The sequence below is a fragment of the Leuresthes tenuis genome, unplaced genomic scaffold (assembly GCF_036924035.1).
Source record: "Leuresthes tenuis unplaced genomic scaffold, fLeuTen1.0.hap1 SCAF_19, whole genome shotgun sequence".
NCBI classification, from domain to species: domain Eukaryota; kingdom Metazoa; phylum Chordata; class Actinopteri; order Atheriniformes; family Atherinopsidae; genus Leuresthes; species Leuresthes tenuis.
This window is the reverse complement of record NW_027325373.1, coordinates 3,848,194-3,867,038: the sequence shown is the minus strand read 5'-3', so window position 1 is coordinate 3,867,038 and position 18,845 is coordinate 3,848,194. Positions and strand designations below refer to the sequence as shown.

Here is an 18,845-nt window from a genome sequence, read left to right as displayed (position 1 = left end):
GCGAAGGGGACAACCAAGTAATGAGAAACCACCTGTTTCTCACCACCAGTTTCCCATTCAGCTCCAGTGAAATGAATGCAGAAGATCCAGAACTGCTGTTCATGTTGCATAATTACTGTACCTCCTTAAAACTACTCTAATTTGTGTGTTACACTATGGGCTCTTAATGTAGCTTCAGGCTCTTAGCTTTGAGCAGAGCAGTCGGCCAAGTTCACTTCTTTTTTTCCATCTTCATTCATGTAAGTGTCCAAAAACAACCTATTGTTACTGGCCTATAACTGGTTCACCGGCTCCTTTAAAACAGAAACCACTGTGACTCTGATCTTATTTATCACCATTCTCTGCGTCTGTGGGAATAACAACCTGTCTGATTAAGGGCCGAAACGTGCGCTGATCTACAGCACAAGTCTGAACAGAAGAGTCACTCAACCTGTCAGAGGTGTCGAGCCTTTCGTCTGTCACCTCGCAGGAATGCCGTCTTTTTGTAGAGGTGGCAGCCGATTGGCTGATCCTCTGCAGGTTGAAGTAAAAGGACCTGAAAATCATGTGCTCGGAGGTGGGTGGAGACGCTGCAGAGTGAGTCAAACAGTCATCTGAGAGGTGCAGACTGAGGTGTGGGGACAGACAGAAGCACAGGTGAGTTATTCAGTTGTTTCATTAAGACAAAGACATGTAAATGTCCATAAATAATCCATTTGCATTCAGTTTATTTTGCTTCTCGTTTATGTTTTTTCCAGTTTCTGGTTTAGTTTTCTTGTCTCACATTGCTTTAATAACACTCCGCTCTGTCTTCAGTTGATTTGATTTCTGATGAACTTGTGCTCATGCCTGTCCTGTTTGTATTTTAGTTAGTTCCTGTCTGTCAGTGACCATTTTCAGTAGTTTGTCATTTGGCTTTGTCTTCCTGTCCTCATTGGTTTCACCTGTGTCTCGTTACCCATTGAGCTCTTTTCATTGAGTGCTGGCTTGGTCTGTCTGTTGTTCAAGCCTCTGTGTCACTGCTCATCTTGTAGGTGGGCCTTGGGTAATACTTGAGCTTCGGTTTGCCTTTGTGGACTTTTCTGTTCCGCTTTATTCAAAGGTTACTTTTGTTTGTCACATCTGCCGCATGTGTTCTCCATTTGGTCATCCTCCAGCATCTCACCCGTCTCACTGTTTTTCTTGTGCTTGTTTTCTCCCCACAGTGCAAACCTTTGAGACCGGTTGAAACTTTCCAAATACAATGTCTTTATTCAGGAGGTTCTTTAAAAATATAGTCCGCGATAGGGACCCAGGTGATGACACCGTCACTGTAAGTACAAGACCATCCTCACACGGCTGTTGGAGTTTAACAAAGCCACCTAACATCTGTGTTTCTGGTTGTTCATGAAGGTGAAGGGTAAGCCGAAACCCAAGTATTATGGGACCGTCACTCCATATCCTAACTTCAATGCCAGCAGCGACGCTGCAGTCCTTCAGAGCGCCATTGAAAGTAAAGGTCTGTGAGCTCATGTTGTCCGTTTGGTAGGAAACATGATTGGAGGCAGCAAAGGTTTTAAGTTAATTAAATCTGCAGAAATGTAAACATGGGAAAACTTAATGGATTGTGCTGTGGGTGATGATGCAAGCTGCTCATTAAGACTCTGCATTTCTCCAGTGCTTTTAAAGAAAATGGGGTTAAGTTTAAGTTGTCTCTGACAGGAGTGGACGAGGATGTGATTATTGCCGTCCTGGTCAAGAGGAGCAACGAGCAGAGGCAAAAGATCAAAGCCGTTTATGAAGCATCCGCAGGGAAGGTGAGTAAGATCTTTCTCATGCTGGATGTTCTGAAGCATCAGGCTGAACACAAGCTAAAAATAAAAACTGAGCCCTAAAGAACTGACCATTAAAAGTGATCCATCCCTTTGACCTAAGCCGTTATGAGCTTTTACAGATTTGCAAGACAAATTGGGTTGCCAAAGCAACACGTTCTCCAGTCCAGAGCTACTGCTTTTAGAATTTGTGTGAGGTAGTTACCACTTAAAGGTCCATTGTTGAGAGGTCAACAGGATCTATTGATGAAATTAGTCTTAATCGGACTGAAATGATGTGACTCTTTTGAACTGTTGTGACTTTATAACATTCAGAATGATCAGTTTACACCTTCAGACGATGCTGGTCCTTTATGAAGTTCACCATGCTGCATTGCTTTGCTCCTCGATGGACGTAAAATAACCTATTGTTGTGTTTTCCCCTTGCATGTCGAAGTGGGAAGGTGGGGCTGTGAATATTAAGCCTTCTGCAGCACGCCACATGCAAAACGCGGCTCTTTTAAAGTGTTTCAAGCGGAGTTGTGGAAGCCTGTGTTCACATCACTAAATCAAATCTTCATTTAATGCTGTGGAAATGTGGAAATGGTGAACAGTGGTGAGATTTGAGCGGCTGGTTACTGTGTTTTGCAGAAACTGGACAAAGCGCTGAAGTCGGTTCTCAGGTCAGATTTGGAGGATGTGTCTCTGGCTCTGCTCATGATGCCGGGACAGTTTGACGCCTACCTGCTCAGGAAAGCCACAAAGGTAAATATTCCTGTTTTAGAATAATGATAATCTGACTTCCCAAAATCTCTCCTCACTTTACTGAGGCTGTTTTACTCGTTTTATTTCTGCTTCCTGCATTTTCTATTTTTCTGCTGTTAGAACTACATTTCTCTGTTGTGGGATGAATAAAGTACATCTAATCTAATTGTAGGGACTGATTGTGTTGTTTATTTGAACAGGGACACACTTGCACCTATAATCTGCTTTTTATTCCAGCTACAGAATGATCTCAGTCTTCTTGGCTGCTCCACTGCTGTGGTTCATGCTTAAGTGCCTTATCTTAACATCTTAGTGGTAATGGCCAGATTTATTCTGACAGTCTGGGGATTAAACTACCTTCCAGGAACAAAGTCTCCTCTCAACTTGTATTCCTGTTTTTCAGGGTTCAGTAAAGGCCAACTTTACTGCAGTTGTAGATTCCCTCACCTCTAGCATTTCCTCTACTCCAACAGGGTCTGGGCACAGATGAGGCGGTCCTGGTGGAGATCCTGGCAACACGATCAAACGAAGAGATTCAAGAGATCAAAAGGGTCTTCAAAGAAGGTTGTCAGGACAGCCACTCTGTTATTTGTTCTTGGTGCTGTGCTCTGAATTCTTGAAAGGTTTTCAATTTTTGCATCAGGTTTTAGGTATGTAGGCTGACCCCAGTAACAGAACGCCACTAAATTCCTAGGCAATGCTGTATTGTGACCACACAGGCTTTTAAGCATTTTAACAACAGCTTTAAGTAGTGAGTAATGATTCTGTTTTCAATCTTGTTTTGTTTGCACTTGATCTCCCTCAGAGTATGAAAAGGACCTGGAGGAGGTTATTAAAGACGAGACCAGCGGTGACTTCACCAAGGCTCTCCTGGCCATGCTGAGTGCAAAGAAGGACGAGAGCACTGAAGTAGATGTAGAGCTTGCCCGAAAGGATGCAGAGGTAAAAATCAGGTTTCTAACTTTATTTTTCTTACTGTCAACTAACCCAAAGAACTGCTCAATGCAAAGTACTTAACTTCACCACCCTTACTGTGGTATTCCATAAAAAGGCATCTGGTTTGTATTGCAGACGTAGGGACAAGTCAGAGGAAAGCCATAAATCACTTCATATGACAGCCAGGCAGTTTTTTGGGGGGCTAAAAAAGGAAATAAACCATGCATTTGTTCGACATTTTACGGTACTTTAGAGGTTTATTTGGGACTACAAGCAGGTTCATGGTAAAGAAGAAACATCTGCACATACACAGAAGTTTGTTTAACTTCAGGTTTATAACAGCTGGCAAAGACAAAAGGGACAAAACTGGAAGGTGTCTGCAAGGCAAATCTTTCAAATCAACTTTTGAGCATTTCAGTCTCCTCCTGGGATAATTAGCAACTGTGTTGAATGTTTTCCACTTGTGAATGTTTCTCTCTGTAGAACGATGGACTCCAAATGGTTTTGAAATGGCCTTATAACCCTGCTCAGATTGATTGGCATCAACAATTGTCTTTAAGATCATTGCTGGTGTCTTTCCTCCTTGGCATCGTGTTAACACACACCTGAATGCTGTAAACTCTTGCTTTTATAGAGGTGCTCACACTTGTGGATAATCACTTGTTTAAGGGTAGTAATCTTCCTGTTCCTGAGTATGAATGTCAGTTGATCTGTTGTTGACATTAAAAGTATAAAATACAGACTTATAACTGAATGCAGATGCATGAAAAAGACTTGCATTAACGTGTAATTGCGTGTCGCTCTTTGTCCTGAGCTTCTGTTTGAAGCTGGTGAGAACACGCACGAAGCAGATGTGTCCACCTTGATCAACATTCTGACTACACGAAGCGGCCCGCAGCTCACCAAAAGTGAGTGATCTGAACGATTCAACTGTTTTACTTCACTGTGAACAAACACCTGGAGAAACAGGTGGAACCACAATCACTCGGGTAGCCAGTGGATCACACCCAGCAGTGAGGGAACAACACAGAAATCCGTCTGATTCACAGCCTTATTAGTTCATCTTTATATATGGACTCAAACACTTTGTTTATAATTTAAAAGTTACTGTAATAAAAGCTAAACAGTCAGCCAGACCAGCTTCATGTCTGTTTATAAGAACACGGTTTACTTTGTCACTAATACATCTGTTTTATGTTTAAATCTGACCTGACAATAGTTTTCATGTGGACATGTACTTTCTGCTTAATGGCTCCTTTATCCAATTGTTTTACCTGCCAGCGTTCCATCAGTACGCCTGTGTCAGTGACATCACATTACCCAACGCCCTGAAAATGGAGCTGAAAGGAGACATCGAAGACTGCCTCATTGACATTGGTAGGCAAATGCCAGCAGATCTTTCCTGATGAATCATTTGTTTTTGTGTGTGCGAGTTGTTTCATTTTGAAGGGCCGGGACTCAGTTTGCTTTAAAAACGATGTGACACATCAGAGTATTTGTTTTTCTGTATTCCAGTAGTCCAAAAAAATGTGTCCAATGTGTTTTACATGGACTTTGGAGGGTTAAAGCTTGGTTTTATAATTAAAAATTAGATGATGGTAAGGGTTAGAACTGGGAATTCAGCTGTGGTGGAAGGGATAAGGGGCCGGAGAACACGCCACAACAATTGTGAATCACCACAAAGATAGAAAAACAGGTTTGTCTACACATAGCAGTGTAGTATCTTTCTGCATTTTATTTCTGGCAGCCAGTCACCAAGACAAATGGTTTCAGTGTTTTAGTTAAAAAAAAAAAAAAAAATAAAAATGCCAAAGATAAGTTTGTCAGACATAAAATGGTATGATTGATGATTCCCAAAGAGCTTTTAGGGGAAAACTTGGAATATTTCAACATGGTGTGCAGTGTATCCTTAAAAATTTGAGGAAACTGGACAAAGGGGGGGACAACGGAAGAAATGGCAGGCCGAAAGAGGGGGAAAAAGACTGTCTAAAGCAGATGAATAACATCTACTTTACAAAGAATCAGACAAATTAACCAAAAATTTAAAAAAAAAAAAAAAACTTCCAGCAGAATAATGAAGATGCTAAGCAGCTGGTTTGGATGATGGTGTCCATCCATTCTCGAGCACACCTCTCACACCTTAAGATCAAGCAGCATTTAAAACTTTACAGCATTTTAGCCTAAACCTGGAACTCATCAAGTCACGCTAACACAGCTGTTGGACACAGCAGCATCTGGACTCTGCATGCAATTTTGAACTTGATGACATGTGTTTGTCCTCCTTGGACATCTAGTGAAATGTGCCTGGAACACACCGGCTTTCTTCGCTGAGAAGCTCCATCTGGCCATGAAGGTGTGTATGAATGTGTCTTCGGACTTTTCCGTAGTCGCTCTCTGCTCGATGAGGCTTTAACTGCATGACTATTTTGTTTCTACATTGAAGAAGTTTGCAAGTATTTCTTACAGGGGAACTCCGGTATTTTTAAACCTTATTTCTGGCATGAAACACGTTCATCTGTTCACAGAGAACAGTTTGGTGAAAGTCGACGTCCTTCGGAAGATATTTAGATAACTGGAGATCCATATAACGGAGAGAACGGGGCTTAGAGGATGCAGCCTCTAAATAAGGCATCATCTGTCTTTATTTCACCAATACTTTAAGAAGAAGAATGAATGAATGAACGTGTACTATAGCTCTGTTAGCTCATAGCTGCTGTGTTGTTGTTATTGGCTGCTATTGGGGGGCTTATAGAGGGCTTTCTACACTCGTCTACTGGGGTGACGTCATCGACGCCTTCCGCTGCAGCACAACTTATTTACTCCGGTAAGAACGTCCATCATACTCAAAGTCGTCGTCCATGTCGTCAAAATCTGATAAATATCCTGCCATGTTGCACAAAACTATCAGCAGCAAACCACGTGTGAAGTTAGCCGACTGTCACAGAGCACGGAGTAAATAAACTGTGCTGCAGTTTTTTTTTTTTAAATACCGGAGTTCCCCTTTTAAAACTGTTTGCATGTGCGTAAAGATGCCTGAACAGTCAACTCCTGGATATATCGTAAAATAAACTACACTCGAGTGGTTAGCCCGTTAACAAACTTCTATTTTGCAGCTGACAGTTGGTTGAAGACACATGAATTTACCATAATCAGACGATGCAATGTATTCATGCCTGAAACAGGGCCACGGCACATGTGAGGAGACCCTGATCAGGATCCTGGTGAGCCGCTCTGAGGTCGACCTCAAGAAGATAGTGGAGGAGTACAGGGCCATGTATGACATAACCCTACAAGAGCACATACTGGTAAAAACATTTTCCAAAATGGCTTCCATTAGTTTACTCATCTTTTTAAACAAATGATGAGATGTAAAGACAGACCTGCCAGAGTATTGCAGCTGAACATATTCTTTCTTTTCCAGAATGAAACCAAAGGACACTATCAGCAAGTCCTTCTTGGGTTGTGTGGACCTTACTGAAACCCCCATCTGTACCCAATTACTTTGGAAACTGAAACTAACTCATTGGCTGAAAACATATAACAAATCTGTCTTATTGAGTCCATGTTCTAATAAAGCAATTATCCCAGAGACCATAACATCTAACGCCTTTTATAAAATCCATACATAACATCGGGCAGTGTTTTTTTTTTCTTTTAATATCTTCTGAAAACACTTTCTTTTTGGGGGGGGGGGCATAGTCGCATGTGGTTTGGAGAGTAAGTGCTTTGATGAGAAGCTAACGAGGATCTGCCTCCTTAATGTTATGTCTTTAGGGTTGAATGACAAATCGACTTTGTCGCTCTAAAATTCAGCTTGCATCATCGGACAGGAGCACAAAAGGTTAAATTGAAAATCATTTGAGTAAAAAAAACATTGATCATTTGTTTGAGCCAGTCACGTCTTTTGTGTGTGAAATCTGTCAGAATTATGAAGTTGTTGGAAAACATTTTCAGGTTTTAAAATAAAATCATGACTTTGTATCCCAGAATATTTACTTATGACTGATATTTCATTTCAGCTTTTTCCTCACACTTCCCCCTATATCAACCACATATGTATTACTTTAGAAATTATTTATAATTAGTATTTCTCTCTCTTCTTATTCTAGCAACATGATTCAACAATTTAAATCAGGCTTTATCCAATGTTCAAATTTCTGTTCTGGAAGTTTATTCCAGTGACGTTTTTCTGTCAAACTAGATGAAACCTGAACATCACATTTCTCAAACTCTGTAATTTCTCCGTGACAGTCTCCGACTACCTGCGCAGGTCTCTGTGCCGAATCCCTGAACTGCGCAGCAGCAACGCTCACGAGCCCTCACTCGTGACGTGGAACGTCTACGTGTACGGAAGTGTCGTGGCTATATGGACAGCTTGGATATTTTATGCTCTCTCATTGTGGACTTTCGTGTTTGTTGTGGCTTTGTCAATCGAAAATGACTGTTATTATTTGCTTTAAATGAGCGCCTCGTGGGTTTGTTTGACACACAATGAGCACAGAGCACGTGACGCTTCCAGAAAGTTTTGACAATATTTAACTGCCATGTAAGCTCGCTAGCTAACTAGCTAGCTCGCTAACATGCAAAGGAGTCTGCCAGTTCACAATACGTGTATGTTTGTGTGCACTTTATGAGCTAGTATCACCGTGAGTATGAATAAGAGGCAGGAAAGACTCGTATACTTAAGCGGCAACTGGATGCGGATTAATGTCACTATTCTGAGAACAGTGACGTAAAGGACAATAGGAACATAAATACTGTAACTGACCGTGTTTGGGGTCTTAAAAATGGACGAGAAATACAGCAGCAACGTTCTGTCAGGAAGGAAACTGGGCATGGTCGAGGTGCCCGACTCCAGGTAATGACGCGCATCACTGTAGTTTTCGTCCATATGTTACAGTTTGTTGGTAGTCCACAGCCTCTCAGGTGCATGTTGTTCCGGGTTCATGCTGACCAGATCACCTGAAAGGCTGTTCTAAGTCTGCCTTTTATCACTGCCTTTTACAGGGCTGTGTATCACTGCTATGGTAGTTTTATTTTGACCGTGTCCCTCTGTTTGTCCTGATATCATGTATTCTGCCCTCTTCCCATCTCTAGGTTGACCAGGTACATTGTTTTACTCGTCATCTCGAAGGTGCTCAAGGCTTTAGGGATCTTTGAATCCTATGATATCCTCAAAGTTGTTCACGTAGTTCAGTTCATCTTCATCTTAAAATTAGGGTAAGTATTCTACATTTTTTCATTCAAACTTGCCCGTTGTATTATTGTTACTAACACCGGTCACTAAGAACGTTATGACCGTTGAGGCACGGACTCCAATAGGCCTTTAGAGTTATGCTATCCTCTGTAGCGCTGTGGTATGTGGATCCAAGCCGTCAGCCGCAGATCCTTTAAGTCCTCCAAGTTGTGAGCTCGATTCATAAATTGGTCTTGAATGTACATCACATCCCAGAGATGTTCGATTGGATTGAGATCTTTAGAATTTGGAGGCTGAATCAATACTTCCAACTTGTTGGGTTCCTTTAGATCAGGGATGTCAAACTCCGGTCCTTGAGGGCCGCTGTCCTGCAGGTTTTAGATGCTTCCCTGCTTCAACACACCTGATTCAGATGAACTGGATCTCTTCAAAAGATTGTTAAGTTCTGCACAAGCCTGCTAATGATACATTGATCTGATTCAGCTGTGTTGAAGTAGGAAAACATCTAAAACCTGCAGGACAGCGGCCCTCGAGGACCGGAGTTTGACATCCCTGCTTTAGATCATTCTTCAGCCGCTTTTGCTGTGCTTCAGGTCACATTTTGATGTGTCACCTTTCCAGGGATGTGCAGTTCCTTCCCTGACCACTTCAGACCTGAAACATCCCAAAAGAGCTGCACATGTGGAGATGCTGTTACCAAACTATCCATCCATCACAATCTGGCCCTTGTCATAGCTGTGAAAATCCTTACACTCGCCCATTGTTTCTGCCTCCCACACATCACTTTCAAGGACACAATGTTTACTCTCCTCCTGTCATGTCCCACCCACTATCAGCTGATATTGTCAGGAGATGATCGATGCTTTTTACTTCACCTGTCAGGGGTCATAACGTTATGGCTGATTAGTGTACATGCAGCACTTTGGTAATGTATATGGTTGGTGACAACATGCCGTTTTCATATTTCTGTCTCTTATTTCTTTCTAGGAGTGCTGTTATTCTGCTTTTCTTTCAAAAACCTTTTTCATCTGGAAAAGCCATCTCAAAAAGACAGGTTTGTTGGATTGCTGCTGCTTCAGCATGTGAGCTTTATAGTCCCTCTTTTATTTGGAAAAAACTTACAAAGGTTTCTGGTTATTTTTTTTTTTTCTGCTCTTTTTCTTCACTCAGTAGTGAAGACGTATAATTTAGTCTTTGCCCACCTGGAAGCTGTTCTCCAGCCTGTAGAGTTTTAAGTTGAGCCATTTGTACATTGCATTGACGTCAACCTGCCTTCGTGTAATAATCGGTTTTCTTTTGAATGTTTTTCTTTGCAGTGGATAAAATTAGTGAAGCATGCTGTTTTCGGCTGTGTCATTTCCCTCCTGGGCTTCTTTGGTCTAACTCTCTGTGGACCTTTAAGGTAAAACATCTCTTGTTTGCAGTTGCTACTGTTTGTGAGTGAATATGTGAACACTTTTAACTGCACAGTTTGGTTTATCTGCATAGTTGGGAGCTCTTTACAGAGGATAAAACTAAGTGTGTGTGCTCATGCAAACACTGTTGTGTTCAGGATGTAATTCCCATCTTTCACACAGGACACTGCTGCTTTTCGAGCACAGTGATGTGGTGATCATCGCCCTCCTCGGTGTCCTTTTCACAAACTCTGGAGGGGGGCCTTCGAAGGTAGGAGGCCACCCACACAAACAGCTGGTCGGGATCTGTTTGCTAATGTTTTGCTGTCAACAGTGTTGTCATGGTTTCATCGTAGGTCTGCTGCAGATCTACTGTTTGAATGCTTGTTGTTTTATTTTTTCTAGTATTATTCTGACATTCTAGATTCTGTGGAGCTTTTTCACCAGAATATGATCCCCAACTTCAGCAGTTTGCCATTCTAGGTCATTCCAGTTCGACACAACATGCAGTTGTTGTCACTGTTTGGGTATTGTTCCGACCAGAAGTTTGACTATTGAGATCTGTGTGTATCATGACAACACTGAGAAGAAGCCTGGATGGGCTGGAAGCAGGAAGAGTTCTGAGCTCTGAGCTTAACCTCGCAACAGAAAGTTAAACTGCAGATGGATTCTACTTAAAGCTCCTGGCATTGACTTTTACCTAAAACTAAAGTGGTTTGTGCAATCTGAGGGTGGTGTTCTCTGTTGGTTCGTCTCTGACAGACCAGAGGTGCTGCTTTTTTCATCATCGCTGTGATCTGCCTCTTCCTCTTCGACAACGACGACCTCATGGCAAAGATGGCGGACCACCGTATCCTTTGATCCTCGTGAAGGCCTGATCTGTTTGTTCTCCGATGTCCTGTGTTTCTGTTGTTCTCCGTGTTTGCCTTTACTGCTCCTGTAACCAGCTGAGGGACATCACGACAGCGCACTCACGCATTTCCTCTACACTGCAATATCATTTTTAGGGGTTGCAGATCACAAAGTGAGTCAAAGCCACTGCCCCACCTTTTATTTTTAACTTATCTTAGTATTTCTTTGGTCTTTGAAGCTATCTCTGTCCTTTGTCTTTGTTTTCTTGCTATTAGGGCGGCGTCCTGCTGCTGGTGGTCTCGCTGTGCCTGAAGGTCGGCTTCCACACGGCCTCCCGCAAATTATCGGTGGAAATCGGTGGTGCCAAACGTCTCTATGCCCTCGACAACCTGGTTTCCGCAGTGGTGCTGCTTCCCTGGATGATAGTGCTGTCAGCAACCACAGAAGTAAGTGGGAAATGGGACAAATTTGCTCTTTGACTGATTGCTGGTCTCACAAAGGTCTGGAAGAGTTGTGAAGACGCACTCCAAGGTGTTTTCTGTTTGCAATTTAGACCTTTTATGCTCAAGATGTGGTCGGTTAGACTTCAGAGAAGGGTGAGAATCAGAGATGTTGGTCTGCAGTTTAGAGAAAGATATGATGTGAACTACGGGACAAATTTCCATTTGATTTAGTGTCGTGAATCATTTTTACTGAGTTTCTCTCACTTCTTGCATCAGAAGTTTTGTTACTCGGAACCACCTGAAAATCCCGAAGGAACAAAGTAAGAATTTACTTGTAATGTTACCTCCTGTAAATAGGATCTCTTCAGGAGCTCATACACATGATCTCTGTCGGCAGCCTGGTCAGTGCTGATGTCGTGGATCAGTGATTTGGATTATTTTTAGACTTTCTTTAATTGATACACTCAGAGTACATCCACTTAAAGTCTCAGTCCAGCAGGTCTGAGACTTTCATTAATCCCCTAAAAACACATTTGTGTTTCTTGTTGTGGTTCATTTTGCCATTTTTGCCACTTTAAAAGAAACTCCAGGCCTTAAATTTGCTTGGGATTGACTACGTCTTGCTCTTGATTCACTGATTTGGGATCTATGAACATGCTTATATGACCCCCCCTGGCCTAGCTTGGCCCGGGCCCATATCCTGGCTGCAGGTGGCAAACCCACCCAGCAAGTAGTCAGGATTTGTTCCTACAGAGAGAAATGCACGCGCTGCCTGACCTCATCTCTGTGCAACTGCAGGTGGCGCTCTGCAGATTTAAAGCAGAGATGCATGATTCACGCTGGCTGACTTTGCTCGTGCTACATCTTGTAAGACACAAAAAGCATTAACAAGGTTAAAATCTTGACTCTAAAGAAGATTAAAGTAAAGATTTCTTGCTGAAAGAACAAAGACAGTAGAGTTGTCGGTTCCATTTAACCTCATTTGATGTGACGTTTTATTAGATGACTGAATGAGATGGTTTTGGTGACAACCTCCTGCCTTTATTGATAAGGAAATATCAAATGGACCAGGAAGATTGATCCTCGCGTTCTTTAAACATCAGGAAACACTCACTTCATTTTAAAGCTTTTAAAGTGACTTTTTTTGCTTATTTGATTTCATTACATTGAGCTGTCATCTGGTCCCGTGATATTCTTAACCAGCGTGACCATGAAAAGGTAGCTGTGTCCTGTTTAGCTCCCTCCTCCTGTTGGTAAATGCTGTCTTTGTTTTTACTTTCGTCTCTTTTTCCGAATCCTTTTCCCCAGAGCAAAGTGGAATCTTGGTCGTCTCTCATCCTGCCGTTCGGGATGATCATCTTCTCCGTCATGATCCTGGAGTTTTACGTGGAGGCCGTCTGCAGCGCAAAGATGGAGACGCCGAGGTGCGCGCGCTACGGCACCGTCGCCCTCTTTCTCAGCGCGCTCCTGCTGGCAAACTTCTGGACCCACCCGCTGACCGACCAGCTCCGCTCCATGAGCAAACCGCCCCAGCAGGTCAGCACCGAGCACGTTCTCTCCGGTGGAGTCATAGTCAGCGCCGTCTTCTTCATCATGTGTAAGTAACAAACCACAAGATGCCGTGTACACCGAGCGGCTGACCTTTGACCTCCGTCTTCACGTCTCCCTGCAGCATCCAGTATTCTCTCATCTCCATCTAAGAAAGGTCAGAAGGGCACCTTGGTGGGTTATTCCCCTGAAGGGACTCCTCTGTACAATTTCATGGGCGACGCCCTGCAGCACACGTCCCAGTCTCTGCCGCGATTCATCAAAGACTCCCTGAAACAGATCCTGGAGGAGTACGACTCCAGGCAGATCTTCTACTTCCTGTGTCTCAACCTGGTACGTGTGTTATGTCGCAGAAAGCTCTAAACACCGACTCCCAAGTCCAGGATCGTGACTTCAGGCGGCAGCTTTTAAATATTCCAACGACAGCTTTTTTGCTAATCTTTTTATTCGATATCGTGAACATAGATGAGACAAAAATAGCACAGTTTGACCGTACAAAGTTTATTTACATGAACTCCAATAGGGAGGGGTCTGGATAAAGAGTTATTCCCTCCAGCTTTCCTTTCCTTTTTTTCTTAAACTGACATTTAAAGTGTTTTTTTATTTAAATGCTGAGTTTATCTCGGACACAATAACTTGATGAAATTTCTGTAAAATAAAACCACCTTCAGGTGATAATATGATGAGATTAACTTGATGAGCCAATGTTCCTTTACTGGACACTAAAACTGATCTGAATGCTGTAAAAAACACACTTTTTGACCTCATATAATCTGCTGTTTGTGGCTCTGCACTTCTCAGGCCTTCACCTTTGTGGAGCTGTTTTACGGCGTTTGGACCAACAGCCTGGGACTTATCTCTGATGGCTTCCACATGTTGTTTGACTGCTCTGCTTTAGTCCTGGGCCTGTTTGCCGCCCTCATGACCCGCTGGAAAGCCACCAGGATCTTCTCCTACGGGTAAACTCCCTTTTTTTTTTTGAGTATTCGAGCATTGTAGATTCAGACGGACGGTTAAGAAACAGACTGTCGTTGTTCTGCAGGTACGGTCGAGTTGAAATACTTTCTGGATTCATCAACGGCCTGTTTCTGATGGTCATCGCCTTCTTTGTGTTCGTGGAATCAGTCACCCGTCTGTTGGACCCTCCCAACATAAACACAGACATGCTGACTGTGAGTGTTGCTTTTTCTGCTGGTATAATCTTTGGCTGCTTTAATATTTATGTGGGTGTGTGTGTATCTATATTTTCCTTCATAACACAGCTGCATGTTGCACAATGAAACCACCTGCATCGTTCTTAGAATCAAAATCAGGAAAGCAATGGAGGCGAACGTCAAGCAGCACTTAGTCGGTGTGGTTTGAGTCTGGAGTTTTGTCAGGTTTGAGTAAACAGAAGAACTGTGAGGGTTTCCAGACGTTTCACAGAGAGCCTGCGGGGGGTTGCTGAGAGCATCACAGACAGGAAGGATGAAAGGGAAACGCACTGCTAAAGACTACGGCGCTGTGGTGATGTCACAGTTCACCAATGCAACAAGTTTTAAGGCGGCCTGAGCCCCTAACTCATCTGACTCTGCAGTTTGGCTCCGCCCACCACACATCCACAGGCTGCTGATTCGCTCATTTGTCTACAGTCTCCAATCATGTTCTGAGATGTAAAAATTGGGCTTAAGCATGAATTTCCCTTTAGACTCATTAAAGCCTAACAGGAGGCCAAGTTACTGATACTAAGGAAAACATTTTGGACTTATTCAACAGACAGCCATCACTCATTTTAGAGCTCCTCCATTAACCTAAGAATGATGGCGCTCAGCAGTTGTTCTGACAGCATCTTCTTCTGGGAGTCTTAACAAATTGAAATGAATGCAGAATCTTCTCCTCTGTCATGTCAAAATGACACAAACTGCAGTGGATTGCGAGCACAAAACTCATTAGTCACTCCGTGTGATTCATTCAAATCCTCTCCTCCCCCAAATGTTGTGATCAGAAAAAGGAAACTCCTTTTAAATGCATGTGAAACAGAGCCTGGAGCAAAGATCATCTGTGTCCAGGCTGGGAATGCAGACCAAAACAGAGTCAGTAAATCTGACCCTGCATGTCATAACTTCTGCTGAATCAGTTTGAACTTCTCTTCTGTTAGTATCCTGCCTGTTACAGATGGATGTTGGACACCCTGGAACTGCATTTCTGTTACATATCAAAGGGAAAATTGAATAAAAAGCAGAGAAGCAAACAGCAGGTGGCATATTTATGTCAGAACATCGTATAAAAACAGGAAAATGTACATGTATACTGCTCTGAGCTTCATGATGCTGGCCCAGAGATAATCACTGCACATACATTTAAACCGACTGATCCTGCTCTGCAAAGCTTTTAGCTGCTCGTTGGCTTCTGAAAACACATTTCAGCAGGTGCCTTCGCTCCTGCCCGTTGAGTTAAAGTCCAACTGTTTGTTGTCCTCTGCAGCCGGTGTCCGTTGGAGGCTTGTTGGTCAACCTGGTGGGAATCTGCGCTTTCAGTCACGCTCACTCCCACGGCGGGAAAAGCTGCTCACCGCAGGACCACGGCCACTCGCACCACGGCCACTCCCACAGTGAGCACAGCCACGGCGGGCACGGACACTCCCACGGCGGGCACGGGCACGCCGGGCACGGGCACGCCCACGGCTCAGGGGGCGGAGGCATGAACGCCAACATGAGAGGTGTGTGAGCTCCAGTCCGAACAAACGTGGACGGGGTGTGAAAAGCTTGGAGGCATAAAGAAAAGTTCAAGTTCCTCTCCTTTTGCAGGTGTTTTCCTCCACGTCCTGGCGGACACTTTGGGCAGCGTTGGCGTGATCATTTCCACCATCCTCATCCGTCAGTTCGGTTGGCTGATAGCCGATCCTATATGCTCGCTCTTTATCGCCACGCTCATTTTCCTGAGTGTCATTCCTCTGATAAAGGACGCCTGTGAGGTTCTCCTCCTGCGAACTCCCCCAGAACTCGAGAAAGACCTGAACAGTGCGCTGGAAAAGGTGAGGAGTCCAACTTACTCCATATTTCTTTAACACTTGGCAGCCTTATTGCCAGTTGGAGTACTTTTATATCTGGGATTTTGGAACAAAGTTGTTTCCTTCCACCTAATTTGAGCGAATGAGAGCATATTTTCTGCTGATATGTGATGATTGCATGGTTTGTAATCATGAAATTTTGTTGTGTTTATCTCAACTAAAGAGGAAATGTGCACTGAATGAAAGTCATTTGCAGGATCTCTCAGAAGCGGCATTAAAGACCGAACACTAAACCTTGGGCTGGTGCAGACACCAGATTGTTTTAGGTGAAATAATGTAGCTTTGTATCGATTTTTGAGTACTTTCTGCTTATTTTAAACTAATCCTCGCACAGCATACTCAAAGGAGGAGGAGTTTTTCAGGACTTGACAACAGTTCAAGTGCTATTAGACAGGAAACTGTTGGACAAACTATTCAAGAGGCTTTTTCTTGTCTCAGGTCGAGAAGATTGAAGGAGTTTTGTCATACAGGGACTCTCATTTCTGGAGGCATTCAGCCAACGTGATTGCCGGAACCATCCACCTCCAGGTCATGTCAGATGTGGTGGAGCAAAGGATCGTGCAGCAGGTTGGCACTAAAGGGACTCTTTCATTACTCTTTCTGTAGCCCGGCTCACCAGGGATCTACGCATCTTTTTATAGGAACACGACAGAAGAGTGTAACCCTTTCGAATGTGTGTAGCTCTGAGGTAAATTTTGCCTCATTACACACATTCCCAGGCCTGAACTTCCCTGGAGATACGGCACTTCATACGTCTGGTTTCCAGCTCAGAACCCGACAAAGTTCTTTGGAAATTTGCAGCCTTTTAAAAGATTTCCTGCTAATTTGAATATGAACCATTCAAATTACGCTGCAGATGTATAGATTTCACACATTTGGCAAATTCAAAGTGTTTCTTTATGACTATTATCACATTATTTGAAAATGTTTTTGGTGCCTCTTTAGCATAACAACAAGCATCAGATGATGTGCAGGACTCAGCTGGTAAATGGACTGTGCTTGTATAGCGCTGTTCTGGTCGAGCCAACCACTGAAAGGGTGTCTCATTACACGCCACATTCACTCATACAGCCCATCTTAGTCCATTTAGGCTACATTTCATATGCGGTTCAGTGTCCTGCCGAAGGACGCTTCGACACGTGGAGAAGAGTCGAAACACCGGCCTTCTGATTGGCAGGCGACTGCTCTTCCTCCTGAGCTCAGATTTGATCTTACAGCAGCGGTGTTACATCCCACAACTGTGGGGGAGCCCTCTGCTCTCTGTGCAAGGTAAGCTGATACTATAATACTGTTATGGTTAGATGGACTCATCTGCAGCAGCTCTGAAGTGCTTTGATGATCAGTGCACACATTGTACCATACCGTGGCAGGATCTCATCAGTGCTCACAGATCTCATCCATAAGCGCGTTTATTAACGGAGATTATCTAATCTACACGGGGATTTTTCTTATTCTCTCCCTCTGATGATGAGCTCTGAAAATTAAAACAAACCTTTCCTTAATAAAAGCCCGGCTCCGTGCCACTCCACATGCACAAGCTGGGAAGTTGCGTGCACTGTCCCTGTGTCACAGGCAGCCGATTTGGGGATTCTGCCATGAAAACTGAACCCCAAAGCTTGGAAACATGCTAACCTTTTGACGACGAAAGATTCGATGTTCAGTTACGTAACGTCTTGTGTGAAGTGAGGGTCTGACTGCGAGTCTCCTCTTTGGCAGGTAACGGCCGCTTTGAAAGACGCCGGCGTGAATAACTTGTCGGTCCAGGTGGAGAAGGAGGCGTACTTCCAGCACATGTCTGGACTCAGCACCGGGTTTCATGAAGTCCTGGCGATGACGCAGCAGATGGACTCCATGAAACACCTGAACGACGGGACATGCATCATGTAACGATCATTCTGAGGGACCAAATGAAACTTTTCTCATTTGGCCATTGAGTCTGTTTTTTCATTGAAATGTACAGTGTATGTTTTGAATAAATCTGAATATATTGGTCTTGGTGTCCTTCTCCTGTCGCTCTCTCAGTTCAATTTATTTGCATTTTAGCTGTTCTCGCTGTCAGTGCCTGTTGCCCCACAGAACATTTGGAAAAAAAATCAACCCCATAATAACGGTGCAACGATTAGTCGACGCTGTCGATAAAAATCGATAGCATAATTAATCGCCGACGTATTTAATTATCGATAATTGTTGGTTACGTCATCGCACGTCTTTTTCGCGCTGTCGAGCTGAACGTCATTTTTCGTACTGAGTGAGTCATCTCGCTTCCTACCTATCTCTGCTTAGAGACGCATGCGCGTTGCGGTAAATAATAGCGGGAGATGACCTGAAGAAACAGTGAAATGCCTGCGGCTGAATTATCGTCCTCTCATCCAAAAGTGTCCAGGGTCTGGGAGGATTTCACCCTCAACACAGAACAAATAGATTACCTGCAAGTTTTGTAAAGCCGACCTCACATATCACGGGAGCTCGTCTGTCTTGCAGGAACATTTGAAGAGGAAGCAGGTCGGAGCTCTGGGAGACGCGGACTCACTATGGTAAGATATTTACCTTGTTAGCGTAGCCTGCTAGCTATAAATAAGAGTAAGAGTTGTCTTGGATTTTAACATTAAAGTGCAACATTGAAATTGTATCTTTCACTGTTTCAACCAGGCTGTATTATTGTTCACTTTTTGGTATTGATTTGACTGTTGGTGCATGACAGCCGCACTCTTCTTAGCATTTTCAGTTAATGTTAAAAGTAAAGAGGAAATATGGCTTGAATGTGTCCTTTTCCAGTTTTAGATTGTTTTAATTAGTAGTTAACCGATTAATCGTTCAGTAATCGATTACTAGTAGACTATAAAAATAGTCGTTAGTTGCAGCCCTACCCCATAAGAGCAAATTACTTTTTGA

The 18,845-nt window shown here is 43.3% G+C and overlaps 2 protein-coding genes across 2 annotated transcripts; both read left to right on the top strand.

The window, feature by feature from the left end:
* The first annotated feature begins 1,177 nt into the window (after window positions 1-1,177).
* Window positions 1,178-7,059, top strand: LOC140277276 (annexin A1-like). The gene is made up of 11 exons (XM_072372243.1): window positions 1,178-1,291; window positions 1,372-1,477; window positions 1,681-1,775; window positions 2,421-2,534; window positions 3,008-3,098; window positions 3,340-3,476; window positions 4,285-4,378; window positions 4,752-4,847; window positions 5,765-5,823; window positions 6,653-6,775; window positions 6,892-7,059. The coding sequence occupies exons 1-11, from the start codon at window positions 1,223-1,225 to the stop codon at window positions 6,946-6,948; spliced, it is 1,041 nt and encodes a 346-aa protein (XP_072228344.1). The 5' UTR covers window positions 1,178-1,222; the 3' UTR covers window positions 6,949-7,059.
* A 748-nt stretch (window positions 7,060-7,807) lies between these two features.
* slc30a5 (solute carrier family 30 member 5) lies at window positions 7,808-17,945 on the top strand. The gene is made up of 16 exons (XM_072371650.1): window positions 7,808-8,328; window positions 8,568-8,690; window positions 9,655-9,721; window positions 9,984-10,069; window positions 10,245-10,332; window positions 10,824-10,911; window positions 11,009-11,085; window positions 11,189-11,359; window positions 12,665-12,953; window positions 13,029-13,237; window positions 13,706-13,863; window positions 13,947-14,076; window positions 15,368-15,602; window positions 15,691-15,917; window positions 16,392-16,520; window positions 17,670-17,945. The coding sequence occupies exons 1-16, from the start codon at window positions 8,258-8,260 to the stop codon at window positions 17,838-17,840; spliced, it is 2,319 nt and encodes a 772-aa protein (XP_072227751.1). The 5' UTR covers window positions 7,808-8,257; the 3' UTR covers window positions 17,841-17,945.
* The last annotated feature ends 900 nt before the right edge of the window (window positions 17,946-18,845 follow it).

What these genes read in the sequence shown, in the direction of transcription:
- LOC140277276 (XM_072372243.1), top strand. Translation starts at nt 1,223, where the DNA reads ATGTCTTTATTCAGGAGGTTCTTTAAAAATATAGTCCGCGATAGGGAC. An exon ending in TGCTCAGGAAAGCCACAAAG is followed by an intron (nt 2,535 to 3,007) that starts GTAAATATTCCT and finishes CTACTCCAACAG; the next exon opens with GGTCTGGGCACAGATGAGGC. An exon ending in CGGCCCGCAGCTCACCAAAA is followed by an intron (nt 4,379 to 4,751) that starts GTGAGTGATCTG and finishes TTTACCTGCCAG; the next exon opens with CGTTCCATCAGTACGCCTGT.
- slc30a5 (XM_072371650.1), top strand. Translation starts at nt 8,258, where the DNA reads ATGGACGAGAAATACAGCAGCAACGTTCTGTCAGGAAGGAAACTGGGC. An exon ending in CTGGAGGGGGGCCTTCGAAG is followed by an intron (nt 10,333 to 10,823) that starts GTAGGAGGCCAC and finishes CGTCTCTGACAG; the next exon opens with ACCAGAGGTGCTGCTTTTTT. An exon ending in CATGAACGCCAACATGAGAG is followed by an intron (nt 15,603 to 15,690) that starts GTGTGTGAGCTC and finishes CTCCTTTTGCAG; the next exon opens with GTGTTTTCCTCCACGTCCTG.